The 14,188-nt window shown below is 42.2% G+C and overlaps 1 protein-coding gene and 1 long non-coding RNA gene across 3 annotated transcripts in view; one reads left to right on the forward strand and one right to left on the reverse strand.

Annotated features, from left to right (window-relative positions):
- The window catches only part of EPHX1 (epoxide hydrolase 1), a 22,500-nt gene continuing 8,312 nt past the window's right edge, over nt 1-14,188 (forward strand). The window contains exons 1-3 of one of the 2 annotated variants that reach the window (XM_061350488.1): nt 1-24; nt 10,221-10,405; nt 12,196-12,376. In XM_061350488.1, coding sequence (XP_061206472.1) covers nt 10,226-10,405; nt 12,196-12,376 — 361 coding nt within the window. In that variant the 5' untranslated portion in view covers nt 1-24; nt 10,221-10,225. Of the gene's footprint in view, nt 25-5,119; nt 5,194-10,220; nt 10,406-12,195; nt 12,377-14,188 lie in introns of those variants that run through there. The other variant, XM_061350489.1, reaches the window with a different exon arrangement.
- LOC133210790 (uncharacterized) lies at nt 7,146-9,407 on the reverse strand. Its single transcript, XR_009725024.1, has 2 exons — nt 9,233-9,407; nt 7,146-9,198 (listed from the first exon to the last, which is right to left on the reverse strand). It is a non-coding gene; the product is annotated as an uncharacterized LOC133210790 (long non-coding RNA).

The following is a 14,188-nucleotide window of genomic DNA, read 5'->3' on the forward strand; positions in this document are numbered from 1 at the left end:
TGTGGCGACGCGGCCGCGGCTGAGGTAACGGGGCCCGCGGGGTGTTTGAATTCCCGCCCGCGGGGAAGCGGTGCCTCGGCGGGACAGCGCTGAGGGAAGAAGGGGCGAAGCGAGGGCTCCAGCCCCGGCTCCCCGTCCTCCCATCCTGTGGATACCGTACTCAACACAGGTGGTTGTGTGTGCAGCGTCTCCCGCCGAAGCCTGCACAGAGTCAATCCGGAGGGGGAGCGGGGACCCCCGAAAGCGGGTTCTGTGCTTGCAGGGCTTAAATACCATTGTTTTAAAGAGTGTGTGCCCCTCTGCCAGCTGGTCGCATCAAAATGCTATTAACAGTGGGTATTATTAAAGTTTGAATAATAGCTGTGGGCTGGGTGGAGGTGTTTGGGTTGATTTTGGGAACGGAAAGTCCTTAATGTGTTTTGGGGGGAGAGTGGATGCGACATTCCTTGCTGGAGCCAGGGTTGTTTGTCCGGAGTCAAGTTCTTGATAAGCTGGCCTCAATGCTAGGAATACTTTTATGTAGTGTGCATTGGGAATCCGGCCAAGTTCCCTGGTTTAGTTAGGAGTAAGGGTTTTAACTATAGTGATGTAATAGACTGGTCTGGGGTTTGTTATTCATCTCTAAATGGGGATATGAAATGGAACTTCATGGGTCATTTGCCAAACCTGGAAACTGTGTGAATGAGCATCATGTACATAGTCCCCTTTGCTGAACAAGCAGTTTGGGGATGAGAAGAAAACCTTTTAAGTTTAATGACCCTATTTTGTTGCGTAACTGAGCAATCTGCAAAGACCAAGCAAATGACGCACTTGCTCCTCAAGTTTGGCTCAGTTTGTCAGAATTCAGATGGGATTTTGACTTTGCCCTGCAGTTAAAATACACCATAATCGAGTACATTGCTTAATTCTCCAATTCTGTTGAATTAGGCTGCTTTCTCATCCCTTATTTCCATAGCAAAGCTTTATCTAAACTGAGAGAACGTGCCCAGTTGTTGTAGGTGAACCTGCGAGATGGGATCAGTCTTGGAAGCCAGTGCCTCAAATTTACTTACACAGCCACAAATGCAGGTTTGATTGGCACTATTCTTTTGAGCTGCCGTGCTTCTGCTCCGAAATGGATATTACTCCTGTCTGAAGTAAGCAGAAACTGAGACTTGAGTGCACAGATTGCTAATGTTTACTGAAAATCGATAGAAGATAGGCACCAAAAGCAATTAGGCAGCTTGGGAAATCGATCCACAGTTGAATTTGTCCAAGGACAAGGATTAGATCTTTGTCAGAGCTGAAACCTTTGTGGGGAAGGTCCCGGCACAGGGTCAAGTTCGTGACTCTTTGTTCTGCATCTTTCCCGGTCTGAATTCATATGTAAGAACTTGTGTGTGATTTCCTTAAATTCTTGTTATTTCTTCTGAATTCTGTTCTTTTTCTTTCATAGGGGTAATCGTGGTGTTGAAGTAAATAATTCAAAATAGAACACAGTTGGTGCTCTATTGCTAGTGCAGCCAGAATCCACATGCAATTTGTCTGTGTAAATTGCCCAAAATAGGTTTTTGGATTACTGGGTGATTCAAAAAGCCTTTTTCCCTCCCCTGTTGATCTACTGTACTTCTTGTCTCTGGTCTTTCCAGAGGGTAATACCATGTTTTCAGCCTGATTGTTTATCTGGGGTTTCAGCAAAGCTTTCAGTCCTACCCAGTAATTTTAGCCATAGAACTGCAATGTTTTAGTATGGTAAGCACTGTGAAACAAGTTCAGGTTTCTTAGTAGAATATACATGGCCAATTTGTGCTAAGTAATTATGACAGGTAAATAGAAAGGTTTGGGGTAATAATTCCAGAATGCTAGCACTCCCAGAAATTCTTGTTTCCTTAGTAATAGTCTGTCAAGTAATTTGTCAGGGAAGAAGTAGCAAAGTCGGGATGGGGGTGGTAGGTGAAGTATAGCTTATAGCCCTAGGCAAAATGAATTGATTATCTTACTTATTCCTACGCACGTTTCTTGGAATATAGCTGGAGCATTCAAATTTTGTGGCCAGAGGAGCAGAGGTAAATCCCTACCTTTAGGGCAGAGTGTGCACAGTTTGGTTGAGCCTGGAAAAGGGGTTATTTTTTCATACAACACACAGTTCCAGAACCAGGGCAGTCTTCTTTAATGTGTGAGTTCCAAACATGGCAAATGGATCTCTAAGTACTGTGCAAGTCCCTAAAGAAAAGTCACTTGGAAAGCAGGGTGTTTTGCTTCTCTCTGAAGAGCTCTGGTTTGCTTATAATTAATGTTCAAAATACTTTCTCCCCTTCTGAATACTGCTACTGAAAAAGTCCTGGATTCCTCCTCTGGACTAACACATTATTTTTAATTGAAAGCATAATTTGTGTATGTAAATGTGTATTTACATAAATAATAAAGCACAACAATCTACTTCTGCTTGGCGTTTGCTTTAGTATCTTGGTCATGCTGGACTTAGCAGGATGGTTAATACAACGAATTTAATATACCCTGAGTTTTACAGGGTTTTCTTTTGTTGTTTGGTTTTTAGCTGCATTATCAGCTTTGATATTTTTAAGCACATTTTTATTGATTAAGTACTTTCTGATTGGCAGGGCTGGGAGTATTATTGTGGGACTCACAGTAGCCACACTTTGGGAGTTGCTTTTTTTGTTAAGTGTATGTTGCTGTCTTCTAGTGCATTGGTCAGAATGAGGAAATGATCTGTGATGGTGTTTATGGAGTGAAGAACAGGAGCTTTTTTCTAGGTTTCTTGCCTGGAAAGTGAGCTGTTCTCCAACATTCCTCCAGCTTTCCTTGGAAACATCTCTGCTGGGGATTATGAGGTGTAACCTACAAGACAAGTAAAGGCTCAGCAAGCTTTTATTTGCGTTCTTTCTCTACCTCAAGCAGTTCTTGTATTTATTGCGCCCAGCAGTCAATTGTGAACTTGTTTTTCCTTCTTTTGAACTCTACAACAAAGGCACAGAACCATTTCTCTACCAGTTCTTTCTGCATGCCCTGGCTGCCCACCACATCTGTAACCCTGGGTGTGCTTTGCTGTCTAATAGGAGTCTTTCTGTCAGGTTGAATGGCCATAATATTATGAATCAAAAATGAAGCTCTGTTAAAGGACCTGGTCCTCTTGCCTGCTTTATGAGGAGTGTTAATTGCTCTCAGCTGGTGGGTACAGGTAGTGCACTTCTCTAGATGAAGCCCTTAAATCCAAAGGGGACTTAAATATTTAGTTATTGCTAAGAGAGAGATGAAGTAGCAAGAATTGTTCTTGTTACATGTTTACTCTGGCACATCCTTTTGGTGTTGCAGTTATTTGATAGAAAATGATGACTACCATCTGTTCCCCTCCTCTCTCATCATTTTAAGTTCCTTTTCCTTTTGAGAACGAAGTCTTCATAGAGAGATAACAAGTTTCTATCTCTTCCTGTTTCCATAGTCACAACTTATAATAAAAGTGGGGTTTCTTTCATTTTACACTCTTGTACATGTTTTCATTTGTGCTGCCCTTACTATTTGGAGTCATGATCCTAATTTACAAGGTGCACCTCATCTTACTCTTTTGCAGCTTGCCAAAAATTTCCTCTGGCAGTCCTTGTATTCATCATTTCCATCTCCGCACCTTCTTTTAACTGGAAGGTTTTCATGTACTTTGTTCCTACGTACTTTGAGAGTGCAAGATTTCAAACTGTTCGCACTCTTCCCCTCTAAGGCACCATGTACACGTCAGTTCTGTATGTGTTAATAATTAAAGGGTTTAGTAACAGAGTTTTCTAACAGTGCTATAATACAAAAAGCTTGTAAAGCTTTTGAAGATCTTTTCCTCTCTGATTTCATGGAAGAAACTGAAGAGAATTAGACTAATGGAAAATCCCACAGTAAAAAGGAGGCCACGTGTTGTGCTGTACCACCAAGAAGTATGAGAGGAATCTGAGTCTTATCTAGAGATCATACCAGGCAAAACATTGGCACTAATACTATGGCAGAGGAGGAAGGCAAGCTTTTACTTTTTGGAACTGGAGGATTTGGTGAAGCTAAAAATAGAACCTAAATTTCCCTTAAAGCCTGAGGAACAATTGCCTTGATCTCCTTTCCTTATCTGTAGTATCCAATTCATTTGGTTCATCTGCATGCTTTTCCAGCCCGTCTGTAAAATGCAGATACTGGCATAGGATGTGAGGAGGTTAACCTAGAAACTGGTGGAAGGCAGAGCAGAACAATGTGCTATTCATAACTTCTTTTCAGACACCAGGAATTAAATGTTGAAGTAAAGCTCAAGATGTTCTTTGGAGTGTATTTGATTGCACTGTGTCACTGAGTTGGCTGGAGAGTGGCTAAGAACTGTCTTAAAAACTATTATTGGCATGATATCCTTCTCTTTGATAGTAACATGTGCTTTGAGAGCTCTGACGAGGAGACCCGGCTTTCAGCTGTGTTCAGCCCCAAGTTGATGCCAGGCTTCTGTCATTTCTGTGCATCCATTAAAAAACCCCTCTATTGTGGGAATTTGAGAGTCATTAAATAGGGTAAAGGCTGAATAGGATAAAATCTTTGTATGATTTAACCTTAACATTGTACCTATCAAATGCATTATTATGACAGTTTTATAAAGAGTTCTTTTGCACTTAGTTACTGTGACATGGTCATTAGGTCACAGTAATTGGCATCACACAGATCCTAGGTTGGATTCTGCCAGTTTGTGTTAATGGAACACAAAGGCTTTTTTTAGACTTTCTGAAGGAAGTGGGTTTGTTCAAGCAGAGTAGAAGCACAATGAGGAAAATTGAGATAAACAAGACATGGTTTTAAGCAGCACATGAGAATGCATTGGGCGTGGATTTGAAAGACCAAGTAATGTTGCTTAAATGTGTGTTCTTGCAAACTGAGTATCTTCCTCTTAAAAATGTGGCATGCAGTATTTTAAATGATGATGGTGATACGAGCTTTGACCAGCTGGTAGTTGCGTAAATAAATGCCACCTCAGGGCGAGGCAAAGTGGGTAACAGTGAACTTGGTCCCAGGCTCCTTTCCTCTTATCTGAGTGCTTGGGTCTGAGTGCCCATCAGATTTCAGTGCAGTACTGAAAAGGTATTAACACTTGACTGTCATAGTATCATAGGGTAAAGAGGTGGGATATAATGTAAAGGTGCTCAACTACTCTCCTGGAATGAAGTGCCTCGGGGACTAACTGCAGTAAGTACAAGTTCTGGGTGATGCATACAGGTACCCCCAGAGCCTTAAACTGGCTCTGTGTTGGTTGTTCCTGATGTCCAAGGGCAAAGCAGATGAAGGGCTGCAAGGGAACAGTGCCTCACTGCTGCAGGCACAGGGTGTTCCTCAGTGGTGATGGAAGTGTTATCCCGACCCTGTCTTAGGTGCAGTGCCCTTCTCCTGGGAGAGGTCTTGCCATCCCCCTGAGACAGAAAGTGTGTTTTTTCTCCTTCGACCCCTTGTTTGTATTCTTTCAAGTAGGTTCCTGCTGTACTGTCTGATTTCTGATTGTGAACAGTATAGAAAAAGATCGTGGAACAGAATGATACTATCTCTTCCTGCTGTTTTGGAGACAACATTGTGTGCCACCTCCCTATGGCAATAAAAAATGTAAAAGCTAAATTTCTTACCGAGACAAGCCAGAAACTCTGTTGGATTTTTATTTCCTGTGTTTGAATTGCTTCTCTGCGTAGGATGCTTTATTTCATCCCATGCCTACCTCTCCTCCTTTCCTACAATGTTAATGTATCCTCTTATGCTCACCTGGGAGATGTTACCAGTTGTATGCAAAGCAATTTCTGTGTTGCTAAGCTATTTTGAAGCTTGTCATAATGCTTCATAAACTACATAAACAGCATGCTTTTCCTATACAAATGTCTTGACTTCATGGTTTTCTGCCTGTTTCTCGTGCTATATAAGGACAAAAAGGTGGTAGGTACCTGGAGCTGGTAGGATGGAGACTGAGGGTGAAGCTTCTGGGACTGTCCTTTTTAGGCTGTCAGTGCTAAACTCATGGCTGTTAGAGGTGCCATGGGTTTTTTAAGTCCTTCAGTGTGTTGTTTTTCCTTCAGCTCATTTTGGGAGGAGGAACCTGCAATTGCTGCTGTTCAGATCTGTAAACAAAGGCACTGCAGCATCCTTTTCAGTAAAGCCTGATGGGTGAGTTTATGTAACACAACAAAAATAAATGGAAACATCACATCTAAATTGAGCTGCTCTTTCTCCTGCAGAATAATTATCAATAAAGCTTGTATCTGACAGCTTCAGAGTGTCCGAAGTGCTCTGAGCTTCCTTGCAGCCTGGTGGTAAACCAGCTTTGGGGAGAAAATTTTACTGACTCTAAGCCATGATCACCTCTGGCATGTGTCTGAAAGCAGCACAGTCTCTTACTTCACTCAGGCACCAGCTGTTTTGCACTTACAGGGTTTGGTAGCACCACTTGGAGCTGTGGGTATTTGGTATCATTCAAGCTGGGATGCATAGTGTTTGGGCCAAAACAGATTTCCAGACATAAGGCTGAAGGTCTTTCTGTTTGCTTATTTTTCTAATAACAAGTTTCAGATGGATTCTAGTGCTGCAAGGCAGAGGTCAGTGATTACTAGTAGAACAAGATGAGGATTTTACCATTAAGCACTGTTCTCTGGGGCATGTTACTGGATACTGCTCAAGACAAGGCATGAGGCAGGATGTAGCTGAGACGTAAATAATGATTTCTCTGATCCTGTGGGACTATTTACTGTTGTTAATGCATGAACAGTGCAAATCAAAATGCAAAAGGTTGTTGAAAATTAGTGTTTTCAATATAGGAGCAGTAGGATACTTCAAGAGAGTTTGGGGGTTTTCTTGCAAACAAGATACATTTGACCTTCAAGAGGAGCTAGGTTTTGGCCTATTTACTGGAGTCATCACATTTCACTATTTTTCTTTCAAAACATGTTTTTAAAGTAGCCAAACAAAAACATTCTTCCTTGCGCTCTTTAGGATAAAAGTACAGTCTAAGGTATTTAAGTGCTGCCTACGAACAATATCCACCCTAGGGTACAGCAAAGTCTTGGAGCCTAAGTACTTGACCATGGAATAAATGGAAATATTTCCTTCTAAGACCTTGCCTTTGGTCACATAAAGAGAGGAAAAAGCCAAAGCAAAACATGAACTCCCTTTGAAAGAGTCATTTATAAAGGCAACATGCCAGCATGGCTGCATCAGGAGATTTCAGAGAATAGAAACACCAGCACTTTGTTGTTGTACATACCTGAAAACTGTGAGTATAGAAGAGTTTTATTGTACCTGTTTCTCCTTCCACATTTGTGGTGCTGTATCGTGGAGCAAGTGTATGGGGCTAATAACTTCCATTTGACAGCAGATCTCAGTAGTGATTAGCAGAGGAAATTCTGGTGCAGATGCATCACAACTGAGGCTGCTTTATGCTGTTCAAATAACACACAGGAGTTTGAGAACTGACTTGAATAGCAAACTGGGGAAATCAGTGAGTGCATTTGCTGTAAGTGCTCTCCTCGGCACAGGCTGGAGGGGTTGGTAGGAGCATGCTGGGTTCCAGTAACTCATCACTAGCAAAACAGGCCCTTTGAGTGTGCTCTGAACCGATGCAAGTTAAAATACTGCTGATGCACTCAGTCCTTTCTCTTCCTGTGTGCTCAGGAAAAAATGTAGTATAGTTGGAGCTCTAGGCCCCTGTGTTCTTTGTAACTGGGGGATTTTACAAGCACTTTCAAGGGACCTGAGACAGTTTGAAGATAGAGAGCAACTTGGGGTCTGTTAGCAAAGAAGAATCCAACTGGTATCAAAGGTGACTTCTTCCAAGTCAGAAAGACATCTCACGCAAATCGATTTGTCACCAGCCCAATTCTCTGCAGGAGGAGACAGAACTGTTGTGAGACCTGAAGTTGTTTTTTGGTGTTTGTTGCTGGATTGTCGACAAGCTCCTCCTCAAGTGTTTGGAATTAATTGCAAAAATAGGGATCTTTTTACATCACAGGTTCTTTGTACACGCAGCCCAGGGTGAATGCAGAATACACATGTTCACGCACAATCCCTTCTGCTGCAGAAACCCTGATTTCTCATGTCTCTTTGGGAGAAACAAATATTTTTGGACCTCTGGGTACTCCAGTCACTTAGGGCATAGGAGTATCTTGATAGAGCGTGGGCTGAGATTCTGTTCCTGGGTAAAGCAGCTCTGTTAGGGGCTGTGCCTCTGTCACCATGTTGGCAGAGGTGCCGATACAGCATAGGCCAGGAGAAAAAGTCCTCTGTTCTTGTAAGTACCCCAACCATCCTGCCTGGACAACAGTGCTCGCACTGACAGCAGCTCTCTTTTCTCCTGGCATGGAAAGCCTCATGTTGTGGGGCTTTGCAAACGTATTGAAGTTGGCCAAGAGTGTGATGTTTATGTGGTGCTTATTATGCAGGTGAGCCTTTGTCGTCTAGACATGGCCTGAGTTGTGCTGTGATTTCAGGGAAGTTGCTGTTCTCTGTGCAGACTCAGTAATAGACGTGCTGCTAAATACTGTGGTAGGTATTATTTCTATGCAAAGTGCTCTGAGGTTTCTAAAAGCCCCTCCGGTTCTGCTTTGCAGTAAAGTTTAATGGTGCTCCGGAGGCTCCTAGACTGCATTGGTTTATGTGCTGAGGCAAGCTGAAATCGGATCAACTTTTTAATTCTGGGATAATTCTTAGCCTGAGCATGGTGGAGGTGGGAAAAGATCATTGTCTTGTGCTCCAGAGAACATTGTGGAGAAAAACTAGTACCTCCGCAAACAGGAACTACGCAAGGTCCAGTAAAACTAATGAATAGATGGAAGTTCTTCCAGTGCCTATCGTTCCCATTTCTCCAGCCTCTGAAGAGCAGTTTTCAAGGCTGTAGCACTTGCATGTGTAAGCAATAGATTTCTTTAGCTTGATCTCTATCTGCAAAGTGCCTGACTCCTGTACAAGTGTCTTATTGGGTGCTTATTTTGACCATTTCATTGTGAGCCATTAGAAAATGAAGCTCAAGAGGCTGACTAAAATGTGTCTTGTCACATAAAGGCACTTACAAGACAGGTCAGTTTTACTCCTGTTATGATAACGTGAACTCCCATTAACTTGTGTTACAATCCCAGTTTTGATCTAGGAATAAATCTGGTGCAGTCTGTTGACTCTGAGCAATTTCAGAGCATCACAGAGCACAAACCCAACTAAACCTTCCAGCTCTGGAGAGAATGAAGACTATTCTGTCATAAACAATGCTTGGGCCCTACAGAAGTTTTGCAATACCTCATATCTTACCAATTCCCCAGCAAATGAAGGTTTAAAACATGAAATTCTTTAAAATTATGCATTAAAATGATGACAGTGCTGCTTTCCAAGCCACTTTACAAACGTTTCTATACTTAAAGGGATAGTGGAAAACATTAATTATTAAATTGCTTGCAGGATGAAACAGTTCAAATCTATTCAAAATGGGTTTAGTTTGTTTGTGTTCTGTCTGACTGAAGCACAGCAGCCCTGCAGGTTATGCAGATGTGCTGTGAAATCAGGGTGCTGTGCACTGTGACAGAAATATACCGCCTGGGGAAAGGTGTTTTAGAGCCAGGAGAGCATGCATGTGGTCTTCTGGTTTCTCTTTAGAACTGCAGAGGGAAAAAGAAAGGGAAGGTCCTTCTACCCTTTGCACTGCTGTTCAAGGGTTATGCAAATATATCCCTGTCCCATTCCCTCAAGTTGTTCGGGGGGTAAAAGGTGGCTGCTCTCGCAGTCTTCACTTTTCATTCTCTCTGTGTCTTGGGGGTTTAGCTCTGTAAGAATACGTATGTGAGCCTTACTGAAGAGATGCTCTGCTTTGGAATTTGTGGGAAATCTAGAGCTTCAGAGGAAGAGAAACTTCAAACCTGAATTATATCCAGTCACATCCTTTACTGTTGAAGCTTAGCAGCAATCACAGCCAGAGGACTATATAAATACCAAGCCATGTGATATCTTTACTTGCTTTGAGTTATGTTTTGACTACATTTCTTTCATGTAAACCACTTCATTTCTCCCCATTTGAATTGAATAGGTTAAAACATCCTAGTTCTGAAATTGTACATAAGCGTTGATGTCCTGTGAGTGACAGAACATTGTGTAGATCAAATCCTGTCTTAAAAAGGGAGTAAATGTCTGTAGTCTTTACAGAGTACATCACATGTCTGAACTGTCTGATGGGGCTTACCAGTTTTGTTCTTCTCTTGCAGGCAACATGCTGCTCGAAGTGTTCCTGCTTCTGGGTTCAGTCATCATCTACTTCTTATTTTACAAGAAGAAAGAAGAAACATTGCCCTTCAAAGAGGGATGGTGGGGCAAGGGACAAAAGCCTGATGCTGAAGAAGATACAACTATTCGACCATTTAAGGTGGAAACTACAGAAGAAGAGCTGAGTGTAAGCAAATCTTTATACTGGGGAGATGTAAGAAATGGCCAAATAAACGCAGAACTTGTTTGGAAGTAATTTTTAAGTTGAACCAATAGTTACATTAATGAGAATGAGCAGTGATGTGTGGGACCTGGGGAAGGGATTTGTCAGGACTTCCCAAGAAAGTTATGGACAGACAGATTTCACATATTGCTATGCAGTTTTACTCTCAGCTGGCTGTTTCAAGATTGCCAGGAGACAAGCCCACTCTATAAAGCCCAATAAACATAAAACTCATATTACAGATTACTCAGCTCTGTGTTTCTGTTTGTGCACCTCCCTCAGTTCGAGTGTAGATCAAAATATGAACAATATCTCTTCTTTTTTCCTTCAAAAGCAATTACAAACATTGCATTTCTTCCCTGCTTTATGTGTGCAGCTGTGTTGGATGCTGCTTCTTCTGTAATTAATGATCTACTTTGATCAACAGCAGTACCACAGTGGTAATTACAGTAAACACATACATTGCAGAATGTGTTAGACAGCAACATTTTGATTCTATGTGTTTAAGTTGGGGATTGCAGAATTTCATAGGTCTGTGTGGAGTTGTGGTTCAAACAGGACTCATTGGATTGCCCATATTATTCATTTATAATGGATTCTTATTCTCTCAGTAAGGCCTGAGACAGAACTTGTGTTTGCCCTTCTTAGTAGTATCAATGGGCATTAATCTCCAATATGTTTTCTCCTTATACTGCAGGCACAAAGCTGGATAATTTCTAATTTACAGATGGTTTTGAAACATGCAATTCTGTATTATGGCAGCTATTGCAACATAGTCCATTGGTAGAAAACTCTCTTCCTAAATGTATTCTTGCTTAAACCTGGAGTTGCAGTTACGCCAGCATATGTTACTGGCACATTTTTAAGAGGTATTATGCATGGACAGAAAGCACGTATGTAAAGACATGGTAAATACTTCATTTTAAAATCCATGCTTTCTGTACATGTTAAATGTCCAAACAGTGAGCTTCTCTACTAACATCTTGCCTAGGCTGATATTGCCTGTTCACTGTGAGTCATGCATACACCTAAGTCAGAGTCAGAGCTATCTCTATTGCTATATTAGAAAATGCTGTTCAGGTTTAAACCCCCCAGAGCCTTGAGTAGGATTAGATTTCCAGACCTGCCTTCCACCCTCAATTCTGTGGTTCTGTATGCAGTGGGAAGGGGCTCTTGGCTGTTCTTCCCTGCCAAGTGATTTTGGACTGTTGTGCAGTATCATCAGTATCCCCTGTAACCGTGAAGTGCAGTAGGAAGGTGATTTTCATAGTTATTCTAGATTGGGAAACTTTAATTCCAGTCTAGTTTCACCAGCTTTGTGGCCATGTAAAATCCCTCAGTGTTTCCCAGTGAAGACATCCATCCCCTTGGTTTGGGAAGGAAGACAAAAGGTTTGGGCCAGATCCATGCATCGATTGTGAGGTTGGGCTCACAAGTAACCTGGGGAACAGCACACCATGAAAAGGCATAAAGACTGAAACTGTGAAACCACTGTACTGTCAGATGAGTGCATTGTCCTCTGTGGTGACAGTGTTAAGAACACCTGTAAATGGAAGAGGAAGGAGGCCATCTGGAGGAGAAAAAGAACTGGAACAGCTGATGGAGCATCAGCAAAATGCACAGGTGTCATTAGAGATGTTATTTTCATTGTTCTTATTTCACTTGGAAATAACTAGAAACATTCATAGTAGAGCTAGAGCCTGAGATGGCACGCACAAGTGCTTGTAATGTCTCTTGTTTCTTTTTCCCCGTAGGACTTGTATAGGAGACTTGACCAGGCTCGATTCACTGAGCCACTGGAGGACAGTTGCTTCCATTATGGGTTTAACTCGGTGTACCTCAAGAAGGTTGTCTCCTACTGGAAAAACCAGTTCAATTGGAAGAAACAAGTTGAAGTCCTCAACAAGTACCCACAGTTCAAAACTAAGATTCAAGGTGCGTGGCTTTTTCCCTTTAAAAAACCCCAGTAGTATGTAACCTTGTCTGCAAGGGATCTTGGTGGTAAGAGCGCTGTGGTTGTGTCGTGTCGTGTGGGCCTTTCCTTTCTGGCTGCTGTAGCGTAGATTATTGGCATTGTTGCTGAAGCAGCAAGAAACTCCTTCATCACAAGCCTTTAGGACATGGAATGACAAATGGAATTCCCTTGTGAGTGGATGGGTTGTCAGCTGGTGTTAACAGGAGCCAAGCACAGGCATTTGGAAACAGAACCGGGATCTTAAGATGTACACATGTTCCCTGGCTTGCATGCAGTCATGCAAAGATCCCCACAGATGTCTCCTCTTGCTCCATGTAATTCCCCAGCTGCTGCTGTCACGGTGATGCCATCAGCCTGGCAGCCCTCCTCAGCTGGGCATGCTGCCTGCTCAGGTTGGCCCTGTTTGCAAGGCAGATGTGCTCTGCTGCACCATTTCAAGCATTCCTGTGCCCAGGAAGGCAGGATGTGCCTTTAGCTTCCTTGATGTGCTGCCAGGTGTCAGCGAATGGTTGTCCAAAGCACAGACACCTTTTGAAAGAGGCTGTTCAGCACAAGGGCTGCTTGTGCTGGAGCTTGGTCAAATTGGATGTTTCACATGCTTGAATGAAGGTTGTGCTTGGGTCATTTGGGGGTACAGGTGTCGATTTAGAGCACAGCAGGCAATTGTCTTGCATGATGGCAAAATTTAAGCTTAAGATTATGCTTATTATGTTTTCAGTTGCACCCATAATCGTATGTTATTTAATAATACTTAAAAATGATTTTGGATAATAAATGGTTGTTACATAGGGGTTAAAACATAAAGATTTTATTTAAAGTGGAAAAACCATCATGTGAGACAAGAAAGGGAAAAGAAGCAAAAGACAGTGCTCTATGTATAGCAATAGGATGGGAAATTTCAACACTAGGAATGATTACAGAGATGAGACATGAAAAGGCAAGATCAAACATGCTGCATAGCAGATTCCCAGCTTCTGTCATCACTTGAAAGTTCTTCAGAGACTACAGAAATCCACAGAGTTGTCAAAAATGGGGAAATCTGTCAGTGAAAGGGTGGGATTGCTGGTGAGCTGGAGCTCAGGAGAGCAAAATGTGCTTAAATACATCAAGAACTGAAGCATTCAGGCTCTAAGAGCAAATTACTGTTTCCTGGAAAGCAAAGCCCTGAATGGATCTGACGAAGAGCAGTTCACCTCAAGCAAGCTGTGTGAGACCTACTGGTTGTATTGTGACGACCACAAAGGAAATAGGTCTCCAATTTTTACCTTTTTACTTAACAATGAGGAGACTGGAACTAGAACACAGTTTCCTGTTTTGGTTTATACAAACAGACACTGAAAGCTTTGGCCAAAAGGTGGAGAAGAGCTACAGAATTGAATACTTTAACTGTCTTTCAGCATGGCGTTGTTTCAGATCCTTCATTCAGCAGGGCTGGTTTATCAAGCAGTTGTGTGACTTGATTACAGGAGGCCTCCACAGGCAGAGAATACTTGCTGAAGGCTTTTTACATTCCTTTTGCTGTAAAGCTCAGATCAATGGCTGGAGACAGAATCCAGACACATTTAAATGATGCACAAAACAAGGGAAGTGATTAAGATCCCAAACAAAGAGCAGCTGGTTATGATGGATTCTCTGTCTCTTGGTGCCTCCAAGTTGCAACTATAGGCAAGAAGTATAATCTGTGGTGGGCTGAAGCCTATCTGGTGGCATTCAGCAGCATTCGGGTAAAATTTAAGGGTGCTTGGACTAAATGATGTTATCACCTCCTCTGC

Source organism: Neopsephotus bourkii, unplaced genomic scaffold (assembly GCF_033783945.1).
Source record: "Neopsephotus bourkii isolate Nb327-2 ecotype Australia unplaced genomic scaffold, CSIRO-AGI_Nbou_v1 NB_518, whole genome shotgun sequence".
Taxonomy (NCBI): Eukaryota; Metazoa; Chordata; class Aves; order Psittaciformes; family Psittacidae; genus Neopsephotus; species Neopsephotus bourkii.